This window comes from Gallus gallus, chromosome 1 (assembly GCF_016699485.2).
Source record: "Gallus gallus isolate bGalGal1 chromosome 1, bGalGal1.mat.broiler.GRCg7b, whole genome shotgun sequence".
NCBI lineage: Eukaryota > Metazoa > Chordata > Aves > Galliformes > Phasianidae > Gallus > Gallus gallus.
This window is the reverse complement of record NC_052532.1, coordinates 179,455,603-179,478,178: the sequence shown is the minus strand read 5'-3', so window position 1 is coordinate 179,478,178 and position 22,576 is coordinate 179,455,603. Positions and strand designations below refer to the sequence as shown.

At 43.9% G+C, this 22,576-nt stretch overlaps 1 protein-coding gene and 1 long non-coding RNA gene across 2 annotated transcripts in view; one reads left to right on the top strand and one right to left on the bottom strand.

Annotated features, from left to right (window-relative positions):
• Nucleotides 1-721: 721 nt before the first annotated feature.
• Nucleotides 722-18,017, bottom strand: LOC124417158. Its single transcript, XR_006931305.1, has 3 exons — nt 17,774-18,017; nt 14,813-14,919; nt 722-13,357 (listed from the first exon to the last, which is right to left on the bottom strand). It is a non-coding gene; the product is annotated as an uncharacterized LOC124417158 (long non-coding RNA).
• A 176-nt stretch (nt 18,018-18,193) lies between these two features.
• Nucleotides 18,194-22,576, top strand: part of FDX1 (ferredoxin 1) — a 16,681-nt gene continuing 12,298 nt past the window's right edge. The window contains exon 1 of the mRNA NM_001198668.2: nt 18,194-18,405. Coding sequence (NP_001185597.2) covers nt 18,242-18,405 — 164 coding nt within the window. The 5' untranslated portion in view covers nt 18,194-18,241. The remainder of the gene's footprint in view (nt 18,406-22,576) is intronic.

Here is a 22,576-nt window from a genome sequence, read left to right as displayed (position 1 = left end):
CGCGTTTTGCTGTGTGTTTGGAATAGGTTTGTCCCGCAGTCATCACCGCGGGACCTGAGTGTCTCGGTCTATTAAACGCACATTCGATTTCCTCCCATGGGTTGAAATTTTCACCCTCGGTTTTGTTTCCAACGACCCAGCGGCACTGGGTAAGCCCTTATTCTCTCTGCCGTTCTGAAGAACAGCCAGAAGCGCCTCGTATCCTCCGCGGGCACGTGGGTGCACGGCGCACGCCTCCCTCTCAGACGGCCTGCAGGAGAGGGTGGAAATGAGTTAAGCTCTTGGGTGGAAAACCAGCCCCAGTTCCAATCAGTGGCCTAAAGGCAGGAGCTTTGGTCCGAACCAGAAACTGTGTGTGATTCAGCACTGAGCAGATAAAACGTGTTTACTTTAGCCCACTGAGTTAGGGGCTGGCTTTGCCTCCAGAACAGTCCCTGGTGAACTGGCTCAGGTGTGGGATTGTTGCTCTGAGGTCATGGCTTCGTGCTGATAGCGAGTGTGAAAAGGGCTCCTCTCAATGCGCGCGTTATCATGTGAGGATATGCTTTATCTCTGGTGCTTTTGCACGAAGAATAGCATTCATCCAAAAAAGTCACGGTAAATAATAGCGTTATCTACCTTGTTAACAGTATAATGTGGTTTTCTTCTCACTTTGCTTCCTTAACAAGGTGTAAAGTTGCAGTTTGCCTGATAAAGCAGGGCAGTAAAAACAGAGGTGCAGTTAGTGTTTGTACTCTTTAGTCGTGAAACTGAAACTACAGGAGGAGCTGTGGGCAATAAAGAGAGCTTTCAGATATCCATATCAACTTAAATTACACAGTTCTTTAAGAGGTGGGTTATAAAGTTACTGATAAGAGCGCTGTAACTGCGAGATATAAGAGTTGATCTTCCAGGAGTGATGCCAACATGCAGCTCTTCATTAAAAATCATATTCTGAGCTTTCGGTGCCCCATCTGAGGAATCAATGCAACAATCGATTCTGACAGGAAAGGTTTCCGAGCCAATGCGTCTTATTGTTAGCGCAGCTGCAAAGACAGAAAGCACTGCTCAGGGAATACCCAACTGTGGGTTCGATGTCACTTTTGTTAATGCTAAATGTACAATCCAAGGGACGTTTACTGGACAGCAAACTTTGGAAAGGAGAACTTAAAAAAAAAAAGGTAACTTTGAGGATTTTTTTTTTGTGTTAAATGCTATGCAATGCACTTTTACCTGTAATTCAGTGAAGGTTTGTGCCATCAGCTGCACAGAAGTGTGGTTCTGCCCATATCTCACCACTAACGTGAGAAGTTATACATGGATCTGTCTATGAGCCTGGAACCCAGCCACTCTTTCTGGGAAACTGTGTGCCTATGACTCAGTACACACATACTTATCTATTAATATGTTTGCAGAAGCAGACCTCACATCATAAAAAAATACTGCAGGCTAATTCAACTATTACTAATTGTATGGCCTAAAACCAAATTGTTTAATATTTTGTTAATATGTGAATATAACAGGATATTTTATCTTAATGTACATTGATAATGGTTCTTTTATTGCTCCTTCAAGTTTCTGCTAGAAAGGAATGGAACTGAAGGAATTTTGTGGTCATTAGATGAATCCAATTCATAGATATTTAAGATATTTGGTTAAATTACAGTAAATGTCTGAAGTAATAGTTTTTGTATGTCTGATGTTAAGTTTGTCTGTCATTTAAAGCTAAATGCATCTCATTCCAGAAAGTACCGGATTTCAGTAAAAATACAAGGATTCCAGTAATGGTGCTGAATATTCCAAATTCCCTTTGTTGAGTATATCGATGCAGTCTCAGCTTTGATCAAGTTCAAAAGGCAAACTGTGGCAAATGGGAAGAATTTGTCCTTTTCCTAGTGCTGTAGTTGTGTGAAGCACATTTAGGAGTCCTGCAGTGCCCTGACGTTGCAGTTTGCAGCACCTGTGCAGACATTTATTGCTGAGTGCCTCAGCTCCAGGAGGCAATCATATCCAGAGCTCTGCAGCTGGATATTCCCCTTCACAGGTGTTACGATGAGGGAGGACAGCCCCGGTGTACAAGAAGTGCAAGGAAGAGAGATTCTGCCTCCTCTTCAGGAGCACAGAAAACAGAAAGGACAAACCAGGACTCCAAAGCCTGGTCAAAATGTCTGTAAAACAGTATTCAGGATAATCTGCTAATGAACTGCTGTGTTGGCAGCTAGTTTGGTGTCAAGCGGTTCTGCCTTTTGTTTTAATAGCCTAGCTGAAGAGGCTTAACCTTTAACATTCACAGTGAGACTCTGCTGGCCAGCAGCCACCTTTACTGTTGAAAATCTGCAGTCGTTGGCAAAAGGTCTGTCCTGCAGTCCATTGAGTTCCTGCCAGTGGAAGACTTAAGGAAAGTACTGCTTCTCCTAATGGTTGTTGCTACTGCAAGCAGACACGCTGTACCGTCTAGGGCCTGGGTGAATGGTAAATAGCCTGAAAGCTTCACTGACACCTCACATATGATAACCTAATAACACATCTTTGTTTTTCTCATAGGTATTTAATCTCTGATACAACAGCGAAGATACTGCAGTGGTGTCAGCCTATCTCAGGGCCAAATTTTATATATATATATATATATTTATTTATTTATTTATTTTCAGCTCAAGACTGAACATAATAAATTCACTGCAGAGGAGCGTGCTCATTTAACTGTGTAAAATACAGACCTTAACAATTCATATTAAGTGATTCAGTACTTGCATCTCTGAGGTAGCAATTTGCTAATAAATTTTGCATACAAAATATGGATCACCCATTCATTATATTTCATCCATTATTCTAACTACCGTTATCACTGTATGGTTTTGTAACTGCTGATAAATGCACGAAGGGCACGTTAACAAATTAAACTGCTTTGCAATTAAGGTTGGGGCAAGCTGTCTAATTTGTTGTACTCCAGCTGGGACAAATCTGTTTATGTCACTGCTCTTGTGTCATGTCACCCAAACATGCCTTCACTGATACATAAGGTTGTCATCTAACAGCTGACACTTAGCTGCAGTTCTTGCTGCTGGCCACTGCTGGACACTTTTATCTCACTCATAGTTGTAATTACTATGACAAGTGCAGGTTGTTTTGCAGTGACAGCGTTGGTTTTTTTTTCGTGACAGTGTTTATTATATCTGTAATATGGCCAAGTCTGGGTCAGGTCCATAGCATTGGAAATGAAAGCCATTGGTAACCCTGGAGATATTAATTTCAGCAAAATAAGGTTAAGAATTTGTAATGAAATAAAATAGGAGGGAGGTAAGGTAATAGGCAGAGTTAAAAGCACCAGTTCAGACAACAATGTTTTTGATGGAACGACTTCTATGGGCAAAAAAAAGAAAAAGAGAGAAAGAATATGATTACCAGGGAATTGGATGCAAGCATCTGAAAGCTTGTAAAAGACATACAACTGTTAAAGCCAAAGCAAATGCTTTTGATTCTATCTCAACACATTCCCTCCCCAAATTACATGTTAAAGCTTTCCTAAGATGCAGCCATGCGATTTTTGTGAATAAACAATATGATATTAAAATACAGAGGTTTTTCCTAGAGATGAAGTATTTTAAGTCCTGTACCCTTCTAATTTTACTTCCTTGGCATCTTCCTTATTAAGAAACAGAAGTAATGAAGGCTGTGAGAGTTAAGAGTTTTCAGTTCCAAACACGGTCTCAAGACTGTCGTCAGCCTGTTCTACCAAAATTGATGTGCTGGAACTTCAAAAAGGAAGTCTACCTTTCCCCTCAACCCCTTCCAAACAGAGTGGCTAAGGCTCCTTTTCTAACATGAGCATTTCAGTGAATGTTTACATATATTTAGAAAAGTGAAAACTGAAGTGGACTGTTCAGTTTTGTGTTTTTGGATTACAGGGTAGTATTTCTCAATATTTTGATAATATGCCAGCATCACATAAGATGGAAAAAGTGCCCATGGAACCAAAATAAAAACCCGATCATTTGTTCAAAGGGGAAACTACACGAGGCTCCCCAGCTCACTCTTACTAAGACAGTGTTCTAGTTAGAAGAAAATAGAAGGCTGTTTTTGGTGATGTTATTTTCAGCTGAATTGTGTGTTGCCCTTGATGATGAAGTTTTGCTGAAAGAAAAAAAAAAGCAGTAACTTAAAAAAAAAAAATCACACCATGACCTTCAGGTAAAGAAGTAGAAATAAATACAATTCCTTTCTTATTTTGGAATCAGTGGTTTATTTAAGAATTAATCTGCTAGCACAGAGTAGAAAGTAGCAAGTCAGCAGACGTTCTGGGCTTCTGAAGGAATTGAAGAACAAAAAGGCTGAGCTGATGCAAGGAAAAAGCAGTGTCATTAAAAGCAGCTACAGCTCTATTGCTTTCGTGAGTACCCCTATGGAATTATTTTCTTCACCTCCCTATCACTGCAAGTGATGAATGTATCAGGACTTCATTTGCAGAAGCTAGAATATCTCAACGCTTTATCATTAGCACACCTACAAAGCTGCAATTTTGAGTCTGGAAGGTAATTTGGACTTAGGAGGGCAAATGTTCTTGTACAGGTATTATATTGCAATTTAATGTTATTGGAACAAATCAGCCTTAAGTAGAGTTGAGCAAGGAGAAATACAAGGAAGGAAAGGGAGAAAGGCAAGACAATTCTAAGATGCTAAGAAATTTAGTGTGCTGCTACTCCAATAATCATAGAATCATAGAATTGCTAAGGTTGGAAAAGACCCACAGGATCACCCAGTCCAACCATTCGCCCTTCACCAATGGTTCTCACTAAACCACGTCCCTCAACACAACATCCAAACGTTCCTTCAACACCACCAGGGTCGGTGACTCCACCACCTCTCTGGGCTGCCCATTCCAGTGCCTGACCACCCTTTCAGAAAAGTAGTATTTCCTAACGTCCAGCCTGAACCTTCCCTGGCGCAGGGAAAAATTTTATTTATGTTAAAAATAATATTTTTAAAAGCTGCTCTTCTTCGTTTCACCGTGTGTGAAGAAGGGCTGAACGATTTAGCAGTATTTACTTCTAGAAAAATTATTAAAAGATAATAATCTTTGGATCTCCTTAAAGAATGCTGGCAGTTGAACCAAATGAGTTAGGATATAGTGAGTACTAAAGCAATGAAATATGATACAATTGAAATGAGTAATTAGTTTAATTTAGATTCCTTAAGGGTCTGAATTCTGTTAATGACTTTCTATGATAAGTCATTCACGAAGCTCGGGGTGAACAGAATGAAAGAGAGTACAGGGACAGATACAGAAGCCAACTGTATCCTGGGCTGCATCCCAAGCAGCGTGGTCAGCAGGGTGAGGGAGTGATCCTGCCCCTCTGCTCTGTGCCTCTGAGGCCTCACCTGCAGAGGTGCATCCAGGTGTGGAGTCCTCAGTACAAGACAGATGTGGACCTGTTAAAAAGTGTCCAGATGAGGGCCACAAAAATGATCCAAGGGACAGAGGACCTCTCCCACAAGGACAGGCTGAGAGAGCTGGGGCTGTTCAGCCTGGAGAAGAGAAGGCTCTGGGGAGATTGAGAGTGGCCTTTCAGTATCTAAAGGGGGGTAATAAGAAAGAGGGGGACAGACTCTAGCAGGTTCTGTTGTGAAAGGACAAGGGGAAATGGGTTCAAACTCAAAGAGGGGAGATTTAGACTGGATATAAGGAAAAAGCACTGGAACATTTTGTCCAGAGAGGTCGGGGATGCCCTGTTCCTGGAGACACCCAAGGTCAAACTGAATGGGGCTCTGATCAACCTAATCGAGCTGTACATGTCCCTGTTTGTTACAGGGGAGTTGGACTATGTGAACATTAACAGTCCCTTCCAACTCAAACAACTCTGATTCTATGATTGTATGAGATTTGGTACTTCAGGTGCTGCTGAAGTTGAAATTACGAAAATAGGTAAGTTGTTTCATGAATCTAAATCTTTTTAAACAAGGCATGCTTCTTCTTGTTCCCACCTAAAGACCAGGAGGAGGGTTAACCTGGTTGCCCTGCTGATTGGTCATCATCGTAACACTAAAGCTTTGCACAAAGATGGATGTTTGCTAACTTGCACATTTGCTAATTTGAAGGTGTGTCCTTTCTTTCTCTGTATGATATCCTGTCACCTAAGTATAGTTGAGCATTTTGTTCCTCATTGCTCCAGCTAAGCCCTCACGCAAGCCTCATATCGATTGCCAGCCTGCAAAAGACTGGAGGAATTTCAGCAGCCCTGAAAAGGCAGCACAATGGCAAATGAAGTTTACACAAGGTAGAGGAAGTACAGATGACTTGCATCTTGCACATGATGTGGTAACAATAGTGCTTCCAGAAAAATGGTTCTAGGTCACCCTGCCTGAGTGGGGCATAGTACAAGATGGCCTCACAAGGTCCCTCCCAGCTTCAACTGTTCTGTGAAAAAAACACAGCTATTAATTTAGGCAGTACAGTCTGTAGCTCTGATCAACGAGGTGTTTGACTGATATACATAGAAATCACACAACCTGGGCCCAAATGTGCACAGACCTGATCACCAGAGGTAGGCTAACTGAGGATAGCTGCCAGCTGCCCACCAAGCCACTCTCACTCCCCATCCTAGGACAGGAGCCTAAAGGACTGCAGAATTAGACAACATTTGGAGACATGAAGGGCATGGACAAAGAAAAAAAAAAAAAAGGATCTAATGAATTAGAACTTTTTACCTAAGAAATGAAATAAATAAGAAGAGATTCAAACATGCAAGCCCGAGGCTTCGGAGGAAGAACAAACAAGAAAATAAATAAATTAAACCAGCTCTTTCCTGTAAAAAATCTTCCTTGGGCAACAAGCATTACTTGTGTCTTCGTATGTGATTCCCTATGAAAAGCGCATCACTAATAAGTGATTAACAAATAGCAAAAACAGGTAGGACAGTCAGCAGGAAAGGACAGCCGGTGATTGGAAGCGACTAACTGAAATTAAGCGGTGACATTTCAGCATACAGCAGCATAAGCTGCTGCTGGTCATTCACTGGACTTGACAGAAAGTACTAGCAAAGAAAGCATTACTGAAGGAGGTAAGGATCTGCCGCCTGCCCTAAGAAACCAGAGGACAGCTCTAAATTACTTGTAAGAGATTATTCTTTTATATAAATTGGAGTGAGACATTACTACTTTGGGAAAAGAGTCGTTGCTGTCCCACTGGCCTTCCTTTGCTTTCCTCCTTTCAAAGTTCTGTCCTGTTACACCACATGATTTCTTGTTTCTAAATAGCATGCATGCTATTACTTAGGTCCTTTTTTAGTAAATATTCCCTAGAAATTCTGGGTCAAGATCTCGCATAGGGCTCACAAACGTAAAAACAGAGAACACGGTTTACGAGTTTTCTTAGTCTTGTAGTACAAGAGGAGGCAGACTATGAAGTTGAAAACTAGTCTATTTGGAGCCAAGTGCTATCTTTTCATCAAAGAACAAGATAGACTGCGAGACTGGATGGCACTGAGGTCACACAGTGAGGGTCTCAGAGAAAGTGCAATATTCTCCTGTCCTCAATTAGTACTTCGGGATATTGATGCTAAAGGCACTGAAAAACAGGTTGAAACACTAGGTTGAAACAAGTTAGGATGAATTCTCCATCACCCCAATTCTGTTGAAAATACGTTGGGGTTTGAGTTTTCTTTGCTTCCTCTCAGAAGCGCTGGGAATCAGCAACAGTTAGATGTGCACAACTGGGCTAAATGAACATAATGCAGTATGGCATGTTACATGCTCCAACGAGCTCAGCATTTTCTTCAAAATAAAACTAGGTTTAGCCCACAGAGAGAGCATGTCAGTGATCAAACTATAGTTGCCTCAAGGAAAAACAGGAGAAAGAATCTCTAAGGTTTAATTCTATAAAACGAAGTTTCAAAGAGACTACTGGAGTGCACATAATTGCTCCAAACTCTTTCTTTCTGAAAGGTCAATTCTTAGTTCCCTTCAGGAGAGTGTAAGAAATACAAGTTACACAACTGGTGAGAAAGTCCTTCAGTTCTGTAGGAGGTCAGTTCTAGACAACATAGGCCGGAGGGAATTTCATTTATGCAGAGACCCATTTCAGGTGTTACTGTACAACTAATAGGGCTCCAAAAACCTTGTTCCCAAATACAACAGCCCATGCAAATGTTGAATTAGATTCCTGCTTACAGCTCTTCTTAGCAATTACATTTTATAACTTAAAATACATTCTCCAGCTGCTAAGGCCCTTAGAGAGGTACCAGTCCTCATGGAAGGCTCTGTCCCAGTTCCACCCCAAATTCTTTAAAGTCCTTTGCATTTACAAAGGCTGTTTTTCACATTGTCTCTATTCTTGTGATGGCACTACTTCCACTAATGTATATGGAAGAATAGAATCCAGCTTTTAAGGTAAGTTCATCTTTCAATAGCAGCCAAGTCACACTACTGCTAATGTGGCAGGGCAGAAGATAACTTTTTTTTACATAAGGGTGTTTTTCATTAGTAGTTCTATGGTAACACTGAAAGACCACGTCCTGCTAGACATAGCACATACACTAAAATACAGCAACAGTCTGTAATGTTACAGTTATTTTCCAAGCAAAATGAAGATTTGCCCAACACCTACATAGGGGCTTTTAATCCACATACTGAAAGTAAAAGTAGTAGTTGTGCTGCCATCTGCACTGAGATGGACGGCATTCTGTGTTCACTTCTTCACCTTGTCACAGCCTAACTCTTGGCATAGCCTAACTCTTCCTGCCTTTTCTTTTCAGACTGGGTATTAAATGGTAGAATAAATCTCTCTACTTCAGTTTCTGCTAGAGCTTATGCCACTGTGACCAGTGCAGCTGCTGAGAATGCTGCTGGAATATCTTCATTAAGACGGGAGCCTCTGGAGCACTCTGTATGTACAGTTCGGGCATTTTTCAGGATGTTAGTATGACAGATGTCATTTGCTTTTCATCACATTTCAACATCCCTGGAAGATACTTTTATTTGCTGACATTTTTCTTTATCAGTTTAAGATACCCAAACTGCTAATTTGTCTATAAAAATATTTAGAAATTAGTTTCAAAAATGTTTGTATAGCACCTGAAGTAACCTGTTACTCAAATGTTAACTGCATTCTTTTGCAGTAAGCTAAAATAGGCAGCAAAGTTAGCCTCACAAGAGCTGAGTCTCACTAGCAGTCCTGGTGTATTTGAAGAATTGCTCACACACATTTTTGGTTTGCAGAACTGGCCATCTAGATTTTTCCATGTTCAGTGAAATCTAAACCACAGGGCCTGTATTCTTCCTATTCAGTGAGCGAGGCCACTCACAAATCTGTGCGTCAAGAAAGATGAATAACTCAGCAAATTAAGCAAGACAGATTACAACATACTGCTTACCCTAAACTAAGCTGGCACCATTACCCTTCTTTACACAAGATGTAAGAGCTCTAGCAAAAAAATTAGAACATGGGATTTCTTCCAGATTTTTTTTCTCGTAAAGCAGAGGAAGATGCGCACTGCAGATGAGGATGTGGGTGGGCTTGGTTTCTCATGCAATGTGCATGAGTGTATCTCAGTATCCTTTCAATGAAAGCTCTGCATTCTTCCTCTGAAACAGATCCAGAGGTCAGGCTCTGGTGTACAGGGGTGCTGCTGTATCTGCTTTCTATTGTATTTATAATCAAATAGAATCATAGAGTCATTAAGGTTGGAAAAGATTACTAAGATCATCCAGTCCAATGATAAACCAGCCCCACCATGCCCACTAACCACATCTCTCAGTGCCACATCTCCACACTTCTTGAACACCTCCAGGGATGGCGACGGCACCACCTCCCTGGGCAGCCTGTGCCACTGCCTCACCACTCTTCCTGAGAAGAAATCTTTCCTATAAACCAATCTGAACACCCCCCCACCCAACCCACAGTGCAACTTGAGCCCATTCCATCTCATCCTTTCAGGCAGTTGCAGAGAGCTATAAGGTCTCCCCTGAGCCTCCTCTTCTCCAGATTGAACAATCCCAGCTCCCTCAGCCACTCCCCATAAGCCCTGTGCTCCAGACCCTTCACAGCTTTACTGCCCTTCTCTGAACACACTCCAGGACCTCGGTGTCTTTCCTGTAGTGAGGAGCCCAAAACTGAATACAGTACTTGAGATGCAGCCTTACCAGTGGCAAGTACAGAGGGATAGTCACCTCCATAATTATTAAATACAAGCATCAAATAAAAGCAGAGAGTTCGGTGTCCTTGTGTTTGAACCTATGACTTTTTGATTCAGTAAAATATGGTATTCGTAATAGTACATGTAAAAACTTGAGTTTTTACTTAGGCTGTTCTGTGATAGCATTGTGGTTGTCTGTGCAGTGGGAGCAAGTCTTTAGAACAAAACTATTCATATGTTTGATGGAAATTCTAGTGTTTCATACATACCCTTTGAACTATTAAAGCAGCATCACGAGAATCACAGAATCCTAGAATCCTTAGAGTTGGAAGTGACCTCTGAGGGCCATCTAGTCCAGCTCCCCTGCAATGAACAGGGACATGCACAGCTTGATCAGGTTGCCCAGGGCCTGATCCAGCCTCGCCTTAAAAGTTTCCAAGGATGGAGTATTCACCACATCTCTGGGCAACCTGTGCCTTACCACCCCCACTGTAAAAGACTTTTTCCTTATATCTAACCTAAATCTCCCCTCTTTAAGCTTGAAACCATTTCCCCCTGTTCTGTCACAACTGACTATACTAAAGAGTCTGTCCCCTTCCTTTCCTGTAGCTCCCCTTTAGCTATTGAAAGGCTGATCTCTGGTCACTTCAGAGCCTTCTGTTCTCCAGGCTGAACAGCTCCAGCTCTTTCAGTCTGTCCTCATAGGAGAGGTGTTCCATCCCTTGGATCATTTTTGTGGCCCTCCTCTGGACATGCTCCAACAGGTCTATGTCTCTCCTGTACTGAGGACTCCACATCTGGACACAGTACTGCAGGTGAGGCTTCAGCACTGCAGAGCAGAGGGGCAGGAAGAGGTGTAAAAGGAAACACATTCAGATTACATAATTGCCTGTTCCAGGTTCTATAGACAACCAGGTCTGCAACAGCTACAACAATGTCAGCTGAGGAGATACCTCCCCTCTGCTTAACAGCCACTAATTTCTGGAAAAGCATTTGCTTTTTCATTATATAGGCGAATGGTTCAAGCTTCCACCATCTTAGTAAGACATCAGCCTACACATAGCTCTATCAAGTGCAACAAGCACCAATGCTAGAATAACAGCTGCAGACAACCAGTGAGACCGGGAACTTACAGCAAGCCTTTAAGAGACATTTGCTCTTAAGAGGATTACTAAATTATCACTCTTAATCACACAGGGCATAAACACCGAAGCTGGGCACTCCTTCACTTGGGGATGCCCAGGGCCCCAGTACCATGCTGGTCAGCCAGGCTCTGTGCTGCTGTCCTGGCATGGTTGCTGCTAACTTCACAGCTGCCAGTTCAAAGCAAAGCCTTAGTACTGCGTGATTCTGTATATACAAAACCTAAGTGCGTTAAAAGGTAACAGGGCAGAGTGCTACCTCAGCAGCTTGGAACAGCAGTCGTACTGCTATGGGCTACTAACCCCAACGTGTTCCAAGAGTTTGGCTGAAAGCCCTAAAAGCAGTGCAAGAGAAACAAACCTATACTCTCTATACACCTGCAATGCTCTGCCTTGAAATGAGAGAGGACTGGCAAAGCCTGTGAAGCACATTGGAAGCATTGTGTTATTGCTGCCTTCCTGCTGAGCTCGCTGAGCGACCACTAATGCCTGGCACTGCTGCGGCACTGCTCCAGCGGGACGTGAGCTGCCGCAGGAGACGGCTGCACGCTGTGTCTGTCTGCTGTACAGCAGCTCATGCAAATGCAAAATAATTGGAAAGATCAGATGAGCTCTCTCGAAACAACTGAGCTTCCAGCGGTTGGGTTACTGCCAGCTGAACCAACGGGATTTAAAATAAACACGAGTTTCTGCACCAGTTGCAGAGCGCCAGATGCGCTGAGCCCACCAAGGGGGCAGTGCCGGGGAGCAGCCCCCCACAGCACATGCAGCCAGCTGGGCTTGGGGTCACCGTGCTCATTTCCTCTGCTGAAGGGCTCTTCATTGCACACAGCAATCTTGGATTATGAAGGAGCATGGGCCACAGCTCAACTGTTTCAAGTGCTGCCAAGAAAAAAAGGGGACTTGGGCAAAGGCCAAGCTAGCCAAGCACAGAATTGCCAAACCAAGGCTTTCAATAAATCAGTTCCCAGAAAGTCATGAGACTGGCAATTAAAAAAATATATACAATCATGAGACTTTAATAATAGTTTGGGGTTCTCTTTATTTCCTTTCTGTGCTCTTATTTCTTTTCTTTTCAAGCCTGGGAAAAGAACTTTTTGCTTGCTTCTTCTCTGATGCTCAATTCCTCACTTACCATCTGATTTTGAAATGACGGAAAGAGCGCTTTGATTAAAATGTTATAGAAATTGTAACGTGTGGCAGCTTTGAGTACACCACTGTTCAGGTTCCAGATGCGATCTGCATGCTCCTAGGCTGGCAGAGAAAGGGATCATTTCTCCTAATTCAGTTACACCACTGGAGACAAAACATAACTGATAAGCTTATTCCAAACCAGACTGCTGCACAGTCCCAAACGTGCAGTGCCTTTTGGTAAGTCCGTGTCTGCTTTGTGTGGGTTTTCTTTTTCTAATCTTTTATATATATATACTGATAGATAATAGATATGATGATTCACGTGCATAAATGTTTGCAGCACCAGAACTTGGTCCTTTTCCACATGTGCACACAGGTATCTAATTTGGAAAGTTCTCTTACACAGCTGCTTATGTATACCTTAAGAAGAGCCACTTTATTGCTTTATGCACTGATCAATATTTTTGTTTTCAGTCACACCAACTGTGACATTTATGAAAGTGAACAACAGCAACAAAGTGTATTTCAATTCACAGCCTTGGCTGGAGGATAGTTTCAACACACATGCATCTGATTACTCCAGTTTCTTGCCAGTTCTCCACGCTCCCATTTTTATTCTATATATTCATTAGAAATCTCTCAATTTCCTTCTTCCGGATGCAAAAACCAGAGGAAAACTTTTGCTTCCCTTCGTTACTGATCTGCTCAGCACTATGAACAAGCTGCAGCCCAAGCTTGCCGTGCCTCCTGGCGGGCACACAGACCAACTGCAAGCCTTCCTACGCTACCTTTGTACTTCACTTTCTCTAACAATCTCACACCAAACGCTTTCTTGTGTAATTGAGCTGCTTCTCGGTACAAACTAACCGGCTGTCTTTAGAAGTAAGTGCGTTCATTTCTAGCAGGCTCCTCGAGGATGTATTCTTCAAAGATAATAAAGATCAACATGCAGTACTCGTTTATCACTCACTCCACCTGGAAATGACAGGACAGCAATCAATATCCTTGCTTAACGGAGAGATGTGCCTTACTCTTAGTTGCATGGGTTTTTACAAAACAGCTGTAAAGACTTCTGGGAAGAGAGTAAAATGTATTACAGACAATTCATAACAGCACTGTGCAGAGAAGAGAGGTGGGCACTAACAGGCAACAGAAGTGAGTATCAGGCTTTAATTCATTTTCAACTCAAATTTTGTGCAGTCAGAAAATTGCTTTCTTGTCTAACTGAAGCCTCTAATTACTGTTGAACTACAGTCAGGAATGCAGCGCTGGTAGCAATGAAAATATTGCCCAGGCTGAAATTCAGTAGGAGAGGTCTGGTGGATGTTGGTCCTCACTTCCTGTCCTCCACTGCAAACTTAGCAGCTTCAGCTTCAGAGTGCTAGTATATGTAAGAAAATTAGGAAGGAGTCAGACCAAAGAAATGTCCACTTAGTGACTGGCCAAAGGCCCCTCAAGCCCACTATTTTGTCTTCAGCAGCTGTCAAAATCAACGCCAGGGGAAGAATGTGACAGTGGAGCAAGCATCAACTTCCCTTGTTTTTTTCCAGCTTCCAACAACTTGCCCATCAAGGATTTCAGACAGGCGCTAGACACAGCGCTTTCATATCTAACAGCCAGTGGCGGATTTCCCTTTCCTGAACGTGTACAGCTGTATTCTGAACACACTTTGAGATCCCCTATTGGCCATAAACCTGGCCATAATTCTGCGATGGCAAATCCTGCTTAGTTTTGAAAATTTCACATTAAGCTGGCTGTCCCCCACTCTTCAACTTGTCATAGGAAAGAGGGGGTGCTACGAAATGAAAGCATAACATGAAGTAAAAGAATTCCATAAATTCAAAAGAGTAAGAAAAGCATTTCTGTTTAAAACTCACACATTTTTCTATTAAAAAGCACCAAGTCTCTGGACAACTAACTTGAATATCCTTTACTCAGATGAAAATTCTCACACAGACTTTGCAGTATGTATGATAGAACCATGGCTTCTGAACACAGAGTTACTGGCACTTGAGCAGAATTCTGCCACAGTTAATTCATGTTTCTGTCATGAGGCAGACCCACCTCCTTAGCTGCCCTATTTGAGTGGGTAATACTGGGCTCCACCTCATTCCCAGAGCTCCACCTCTTTGAATGAGAAACTCCAAACATTTCTATCTGTTCCCCACTGTATTTCAGGTGCTGTAGTGAAACCAGCAAAGACAAAGCAACTGAAAACAATATTCTCCTGCCCTGTTGTACTGCAGTTATCAGATCCTCAGCAACAAAGGGGCAAAGTTCTCAAATCCAAATCACCCTTAATCTGCAGAACTTTTTGGCAGCCCCACATTGATTTTGATGGTACTCAGATAACCTGCCCTTACAGAAAGGCTTACAAACCACTTTAATCCTCAAAATAAAAACAGCCGTGTCACAAACATGTCTTCATACCATGTCTCTTGCTGATGAAAAGCCAGGAGTCAGAGGGCATCTTCAGTAACTTGTGGAGATTATCTGGTGACCATTTGTACACATGCAGAATGTTGTCCTCCTGAACCCTGGAAATGCCAGATAAGAGAAATTTGATACCATTGCTGAGCAGCATAAAAGAACCCAAGATGAGACAGCTGCTCTCAGAATAAACCTTCTTGTTTTGTAAGCTGGTTGATGGAACTGAAAGGGCTGGAAACAGCCCTTCCATCTTCTTTTTGTTTTTTGCTAGGTTATTTTTTGCATAGATAACCTCTAAGAACACTCTCCACACCTAGCTGCATGAACAGCAAACAGCAAAAGGGCAAGCAGGAGCAGGACCACATCATCTTCACCCCAGATTTCTATGAACTTCCATTGCACTACACCCCAAAGCCCCAGTTATAAAGCTGAGGACAGAAGATTGTATGAATACACGGGTATTATCTTGTAGAAATTGTTTGCCATCTAGTGGTTTGTTGGCCTCCTGCAAATAGGAGCTTAAAAATAATTAACTGGAGAACAGAACTGTAAATATATATATATGTTTCCCAATATACTAGAACCTATACAAATACAGAGGAAAGATGAAGCTTGTATTGCAAAATGTTTATCATTACAATGAACATGTCATGGAGACAAGCAGCAAAGCTTTTACACAAGCAATGTGAGGTTCAGACAGATGTCTGATATAAACACACCATTAACTATCTTTGTCTCTTTTATTTCAATCTGCTGCTTTTCATTCAGGTATCCAGACCAAATTGCTCTGCCTTCTTCTCAAACGAGCCCCCCCAAAAAGCACACATTATATAGAAAATGCCAAGAAATTACATAGGAGGGCTCTGTTTGGGGGTGGGAAATGTGAGAGAACAGCAAGAGATGGTAGCTCTGCAAGGGAATGTGGCTGGGAGCCAAGTGGAGCAATCAGGCAGAGGAAAGCAGTCACCGCACCAAGGAGCCAGGGAGCAGAGCAGCAAGCCAGGGTCAAAATTGGTTTGCAAGATGGTGGTCAGGGTCAGCAGCAGTTATTTGTTCACTCAGCAAGGCCACGGTGACGAGGCCTATCCAAGGCCATATCAGGATGCCAAGTCAGTGAGTCTGGGTCAAGCCAGACAGACCTATGGAGACTTGAGACAATGCAAATACAGCCGCTACATGGCTGCACTGCTGCAGGCAAGGGCCAGCATAAAGCCTCTGCTTCAAAGAGGCTCCCAGGAGGAAGGAGAGACAGCGCCTCACTTCTAGCTTTTGCTGCAGCAGCTCTAATACAGAAGGTTCTGACTTCGGACTCTGCCAAGTGAACATTTACAAAGGGGTGACGTGCTCAGGACCATGGTCATCCGAGGGCAATGACAGAGCTAGGGAACGTGCTGAACATGGGGGTAAAGGTGGTTAGTGGAAATGGTCTTCTTCATGAAAGCACTGTATGGATGTACGTCTCACATGGAAGGACCTGAAACAAAGCTTAGAGCTTGCTGTGTTCAGCTGAGGAAAGCAAGAACTCATCCTGTTAATACAGTTCTTTAATAAGCAACAAGGGACATGTGGTTGATAAAATGATCACACAATGATTTGGGGTTACTAGTTTGATGTGTACACAGAAATAACCAAATAGAATCCTAGGATGTATGATGGCCATGCACTTTCATTAAAGACACTGTACAAGTGAATGCAGCATCTAACTAGTTGCCCAGGTTTAACATGGGTGAATTCAAACGAGCATATGCAGAAATGACTTAGTGGGAAAAGCAGGAGAATTACATAAGAGTTTCCTGTCTTGTGAAATCAGATGAATAAAAACAGAGGCTGAAACAAAAGGGCTGGAGGGGACACAACAAACTGTGAGTGAACATCAGAAAGGTCAAGAACCATTTAAACTCATGGGCAGCACCGGGCAAGAAAAGATTGGTATACATTATCCTAAACTAAAAATTACATTACTAAAATGAATTATTCGAAAATTAATACATAATTAGACTTTATGCTCTTCCAAGGAGTGAAAGTGATCTTTTTTTTCAGTGGGGTTAATACTGGGAAAAAAAAAAAAAAAAGCAAACAAATAATTTTATGTTGAATTTCTTGAATACATGACAGCAGAGGTTTAGACTGGAAGGTCCAGAGGATTTCTTTCAGATTTATTTCCTGCATTAACCACTAATTTAAAGCAGCCTCTGGAAAAAGTCAGAGTAGCTTATCTGATGCACTTTTTTGACCTTACAAAACTAGAAATCCACACAAAGCTGAAGTTATCTATATGCTGCCTCACGTAGGTGCATTTATGATCCTGTGCTGTCTGAACAATGCTGAAATAAACCACATTCTTTGCAGCTACTTTTTCCAATGTTTCAAGAGAAACTCATTGAAACAGAGCTCACAAGGGTGAGGGAATAGCAGCATACCTGCTGAGGATCTGGCCCTCGTGCTATTTTTTTAGACACTACTTTTCGATATATTCAAGAATATTGACTGCATTTATGCAAATATAGAATCATAGAGTCATTTGAGTTGGAAGGGAGCCTTAAAATCCATCCAGTCCAACTCCCAGCAATGACCAGGGACACCCGCAGCTCATTCAGTTGCTCAGAGCCCCATCCAGCCTGACCTCGAGTGTCTGCAGGGATGGGGCACCCATCACATCTCTGGGCAACCTGTGCCAGTGCTTCTTCCTCATATCCAGTCTAAATCTCTTCTCTTTGAGTTTGAATCCATTTCCCTTTGTCCTGTCACCACAGACTGCTGAAGAGGCTGTCCCCTCCTTTCTTACCCCCCCACCCTCCTTTAGATTCTGGTCAAAACTTGCAGACAAGCACATGCCTGCAGAAAGCCGACTTAAGGTCACATGTGGTCTGTAACATCGGGGAAATCTCAACATTTCCATACTGATATTTGAGTTCTCTTCCTGACAGATCCTCTGAGGCACTGCTGCCCGTCTGCTGATACCTGTGTGTTAGAAGTTCAGCTTCTCTTAGAAGAAATAGCACCGAGGACCTGGGGAGTCAAGAAGTCCCTCACAGAGCAAACCGGGGAGGGGACGAGCTCACGTCGGGCTCCACGGGAGTACCTCGCGAAAGAACCAGGGCTTGGATTTGGGAGCAGGGATCTGTCACCGCCTGCAGCGGGCCCCGAAGGAACGAGGCGGGAAGGCCGGCCCTAGCGGCGAGCAGCCCTACGCCTCTCCCGTACCGCCTGCAGCTACGCGGCGCTACGCTGCGCACTTTGCGTACCGCCGTTCCTCCCGTCCCGCGGTCCCCTCTCGACGCCGCCAGAAGGGGGCGGGAAGCGCGTTACGTGGATGGCGTAGATCGCTACGAAAGTCGCCGCAACCTGCGCCGAAGGCGTAAACGCCGAGACTTTGCCCCCACCCCTCCCGGTGCCGGCGCTGAGGCCTCGCGCTGCCCGCCCGCTGCCATGGCCGCTCCGGCACCGGCCCGCCTGCTGCTCCGGGCCGCCGCCGCTCCTTCCCGCCGCTGGTTCCTCTCCGCTTTGCCGACAGCGGGGACGGGGCCGAGCTGCAGCGCCGTGGCCGTGAGGACGTTGCGGCCGCTCAGCCTCTCGGCTCGGGCGGCGTGCAGGTAAGCGGGTCGGGGAGGCGGGCGGGAGGGCTCCTCGTGGGGCGGCCGCTCACGGCGTAGAGCTGCGGGGCGGCGGGGCTGAGGGCGCCCGGGGCCGAGAGACGGCCGCGCCGGGCGGCGCCGCGTGACCTTCCCGCGGTGCCCTCGCCGTGTCCCGGCCCGCTCCGACGCTTCCTCGGCTCCCTGTCGGCCCCGAGGCGCTGCCGCCGCTCCCTCCCGGCTTTCGACCGGACTCCGCGTTACGGGAGGTCCTGCTGGGCCCGGTGGCTCGGCCGGGCCGGGCCTTGCGCTGTGACCGCGCTGCGGGCGGTGCGTGGCGGTAGAGCCGGCGGCGGTGTGCGGAGTTCAGTTGCAGAGCTTCCTCAGCGAGGTCGCCGCGAGGAGCCGTGCTCCTGCTGGGTGCGTTAGCAGGATGGATGCTGGGAGCGCCCGAGATCCGTCCTGAGGGGCTCTTCTGCTTTTAGTGTAGATCTTCTTCACCGAAAAGCGCTTGTACGTACAGCTGTGTGGAGCCCCTGACCAGGCTGTCCTGTAATGTCACGCGGCCTTCACCCGTAGGTTTGCACCGTAGTGTGTGTCATCAAAGACTGCCTTCCCATCTGTACCTTGAGTATTCAAAGAGCCTGCTTCCAGTACTGAAAATACAGACTTAAAGGCCAGATTATCTGGGTTGTCAGGGAAGTCCCTTTGGCTAAGAGCGGGGCCCCCAGCCAGCTGCCCAGCACTGTTGGTGTAGCCTGGGCTGCTCCTAAGTGTTGGGTGGCCCTCACCACCGTGATTAGAATCATAGAATATCCCAAGTTGGAAGGGACCTATAAGAATCACTGAGTCCAACTCCTACAGAATCATAGAAGTTGTTCCAGTAGTTCGCTTTTAAGCTCTCCTGTAGCTTTTATTTTGTTCCAGCAAATGTTCTTAGTACAGAATGGAAAGAACTTTTTAATCCAGGTCTCCTGTATGCCTGCTTAGATCTGATTGACCCAGCCCAGTGCCTTAAAATAAGTCTCCAGTGACTTGCCCGGGCTATCAGTTATTTTGAGGTCAAAACTTAAAAAGGTCTTTTAAAACATTGCTAAGACTTCAAAAGTTGAAGTTATTGAACTAGGTACAAATGGGAGGAAATAGATTACTGTAAAGGGAAAACATTTTCTTACTTAATTGTAAGCACTTCCTCAATTTACTGCCAGTTATTTTTCTCCAGTCTTACTTTTTCTGGATGTTGTATTAAGACCCAGTTCCTTAAATTTGTATAATCAGCCAGTATCAGTCCAATAAAAAGATTGATAATAGTACATACATGTAAACCTATCTTTACTTAGGTCCAGAGAATGAAGGCCTAGCTATATAAAATCATCAGCGGCAGGGATTCTTGTGAGCAGAGGTTTCCAAGGGTTTCAGTGAGGCGTCAGGCATTGTTTTCATTCCCATCTTCATTATTTTCCTTCAATCCATTTTTTTCCTGTTATCCTCACTTTGCATTTCATGGGGAACGGTAACTATCTAACAGTTCTCTTATATCAGTTCAGTTACTCATACAGCACTTTCATTGCAGTGCATAATTGCTGTTTTAAGGATTAGTTTTGATTCATAACTTGAAAATTTTAATTAAGACTTGCGTAGTGAATTCTTCTGAGAGTCAGGTTGGGCTGTTGGGTGAGCCATTTAATCAGAAAATCTGGGAATAATAGAATTGGTCTCTCCTTGTGCAACACCCGGGTACAGTTCTGTTTGGAGGAGTATAGATGACGCTTACCATGCAAGTAGTGGCTGAAGATTAGGAAGGGTACCCTTTTCAAGGGAGGAGAGGTATTCTTGCAGTGCACATCGTTTGTGCAAAGGAGGGACAACAAACAGCACCTATCAACTCTCTGCTGCTGTTCAGTTCATTTGCTATATGCTTAATTTAGGGTACCCTAGTGACGCTTGATAACAGTGTTGATAGTACTGTGGCAACCATATGAAGGAATGAATTTTTTTAACAGCTTAAAAAAAAAAAAGTTAATCTAAGCACGAATTGGGATATTTATGCTGTATGTAAATCACTTGAAATATGTTTGGTTCTTTCTGGGAATCCTGAGGCTATTTATGCTTGCATAAGACCTGGCATATATTTCATGTTAATCTTCTGTGTGCAGTTTGTTCACAGAGTGGTGGGGGTTTTGTTGCTCTTCTTCGTTTGTTGTTACTTTTTTTTCTTTCCCCATGTAAATGATGTCTGGGTAGGCAAAAGCCACATTGCTTGAAATTCATAAACCCTAAGTGCTGTTCCACATAGGTGTGATTTCTTTCTTTCAGTGGAATCTCTCAGTTGAAAAGATCCACGCAGTGTGCATTCTGACACTCTGACTAGTGATGTACTTAAGCTTCTGGAACCACTTTCAGCAGTCGGGTTCATGCACTGTAATGCCTCAGTGATCTGTAGATTAAATTTTTTGGCTGTGTGAAAGGTACTTAAGATGGCAATCGCAGGAATCACAGAATGGCCCGGGTTGGAAGGGACCTCAAGGATCATGAAGCTCCAACCCCCCCCCCCCCGCCACAGGCAGGGCCACCAACCTCCACATTTAATACTAAACTAGGCTGCCCAGGGCCCCATCCAACCTGGCCTTGAACACCTCCAGGGACGGGGCATAAACAGCCTCTGTGGACAGCCTGTTCCAGCACGAGGAAGACAGATCCTATTGGAAGACCAAAGTGTCTTAAACTTTGTTACAAATAAATTTCAGTTTCATTGATCAATCAGGTGGATTAATCCTCTTTACAAAATTAATCCTTCCTATGTTCTTTAACAAAAACTGATGACTTAAAGATGATACTTAAGTTGGGCATACTCAGCCATGGTGCTGCCCCACAGCTGGCAAAAGCCAGTGTAAGATGGTGGCTGCAGAAAGAGGAGTGCTATTTCTGTCGTCTTGTTTTAAACAGATGTTATGTAACAGGTAGATCTGACTGTACCAGTTCTGCTGTTCATATGGCCGCAGGGCTGCCAAGATTGGTTTTCAGCCCATTCTGTTTCCAGCCCAGTTCACTGCAGGGCACTGTGAGTGCTGGAGGTAGATGGAACAAAGAAGGGATGGGAGAACCATTGTTCATCTGATGCTGCTGTTATTCCAGACTAAACTGTAATCACCGAGGAAGATAGTTCAGGTGTGTTGTGAAAACCCACCTAGGGAGGACCTCTTAAGGAGCCTCTTAGGAAGCTTCCTGTCATCTCACAGCATTGTAGTCAGACATCTTGCTATTTGGACTGTGTTACTGGCTATTGCCTTATTCTGCAGTGAAAGAAAGGATGCGCTTTGGATATTGAACAAATATTTAGCACTTACATGGGCACAAAATGTCTATAAATGCAGCTGCATCCCTGTCTCCTGCTAGGATCGTGTTTGTCGTATTGACAGAAATGTTTTGGTAAATGAGTGTTTTGGTGAGCTCTGGAAGGACTTCTTGAAGAGCTGAACATTGTTGGTGGTTTACTTTAGCTCTCAGAATTGGAATCTATACTTTTGCAGATGCAATCTAAACCTATCAGTGAAGTTGAATGTTGGTGAAGGCAGTGGATTTTGCAGTTGTGTATCTGGGAGGTGGGTGCTGGTTTCCTCATCTCTGCTGTGGGAGGTAATAATGCTGAGCGGGGGAGTGGAAAGAAGAGCGCAGTGGTAACTTAAACTTCTGCAGAATGGCTTGCTGGAAGCACTCCCCTGATAGCACAGGTGACTGCAGAACATGAATTGTATTATCTGAAGGTGCATCTTCTAAGATTTCTGAATTTCATTGTAGTGTGAGCTTCATTTGAATTGTGGGAGTCCACAGGGCTAATCCTTCATTATTGATTATTATTTTGGAATGAATTTATGATTAGCAGTCGCCTGCAGTTGCCTTCCAGAAAGTAGGCTGAGGGGTGATACGACAGGAGTTGGACACAACATCACGATGTGACAGCAGGTACTGCTGCCAACTGAGCTTACAGCTGGCGCAAGTGCATTAAGTGTAGAGCAATGAGCATGTTTGCTTTTCAAAATGAGCTTCAACTTTAATTGCTAGAACTGCATTTTCTTTTGTAGCCAGTTCCAGTTTTTTAATATTCAGCCCTACAAGTTCGAGTTTCCTAGGAGGTGGCTTGGTTTTTCAGGCTTGAATGTGTTCTGTGTGGTATATTGCTTAAAGCCTGCAG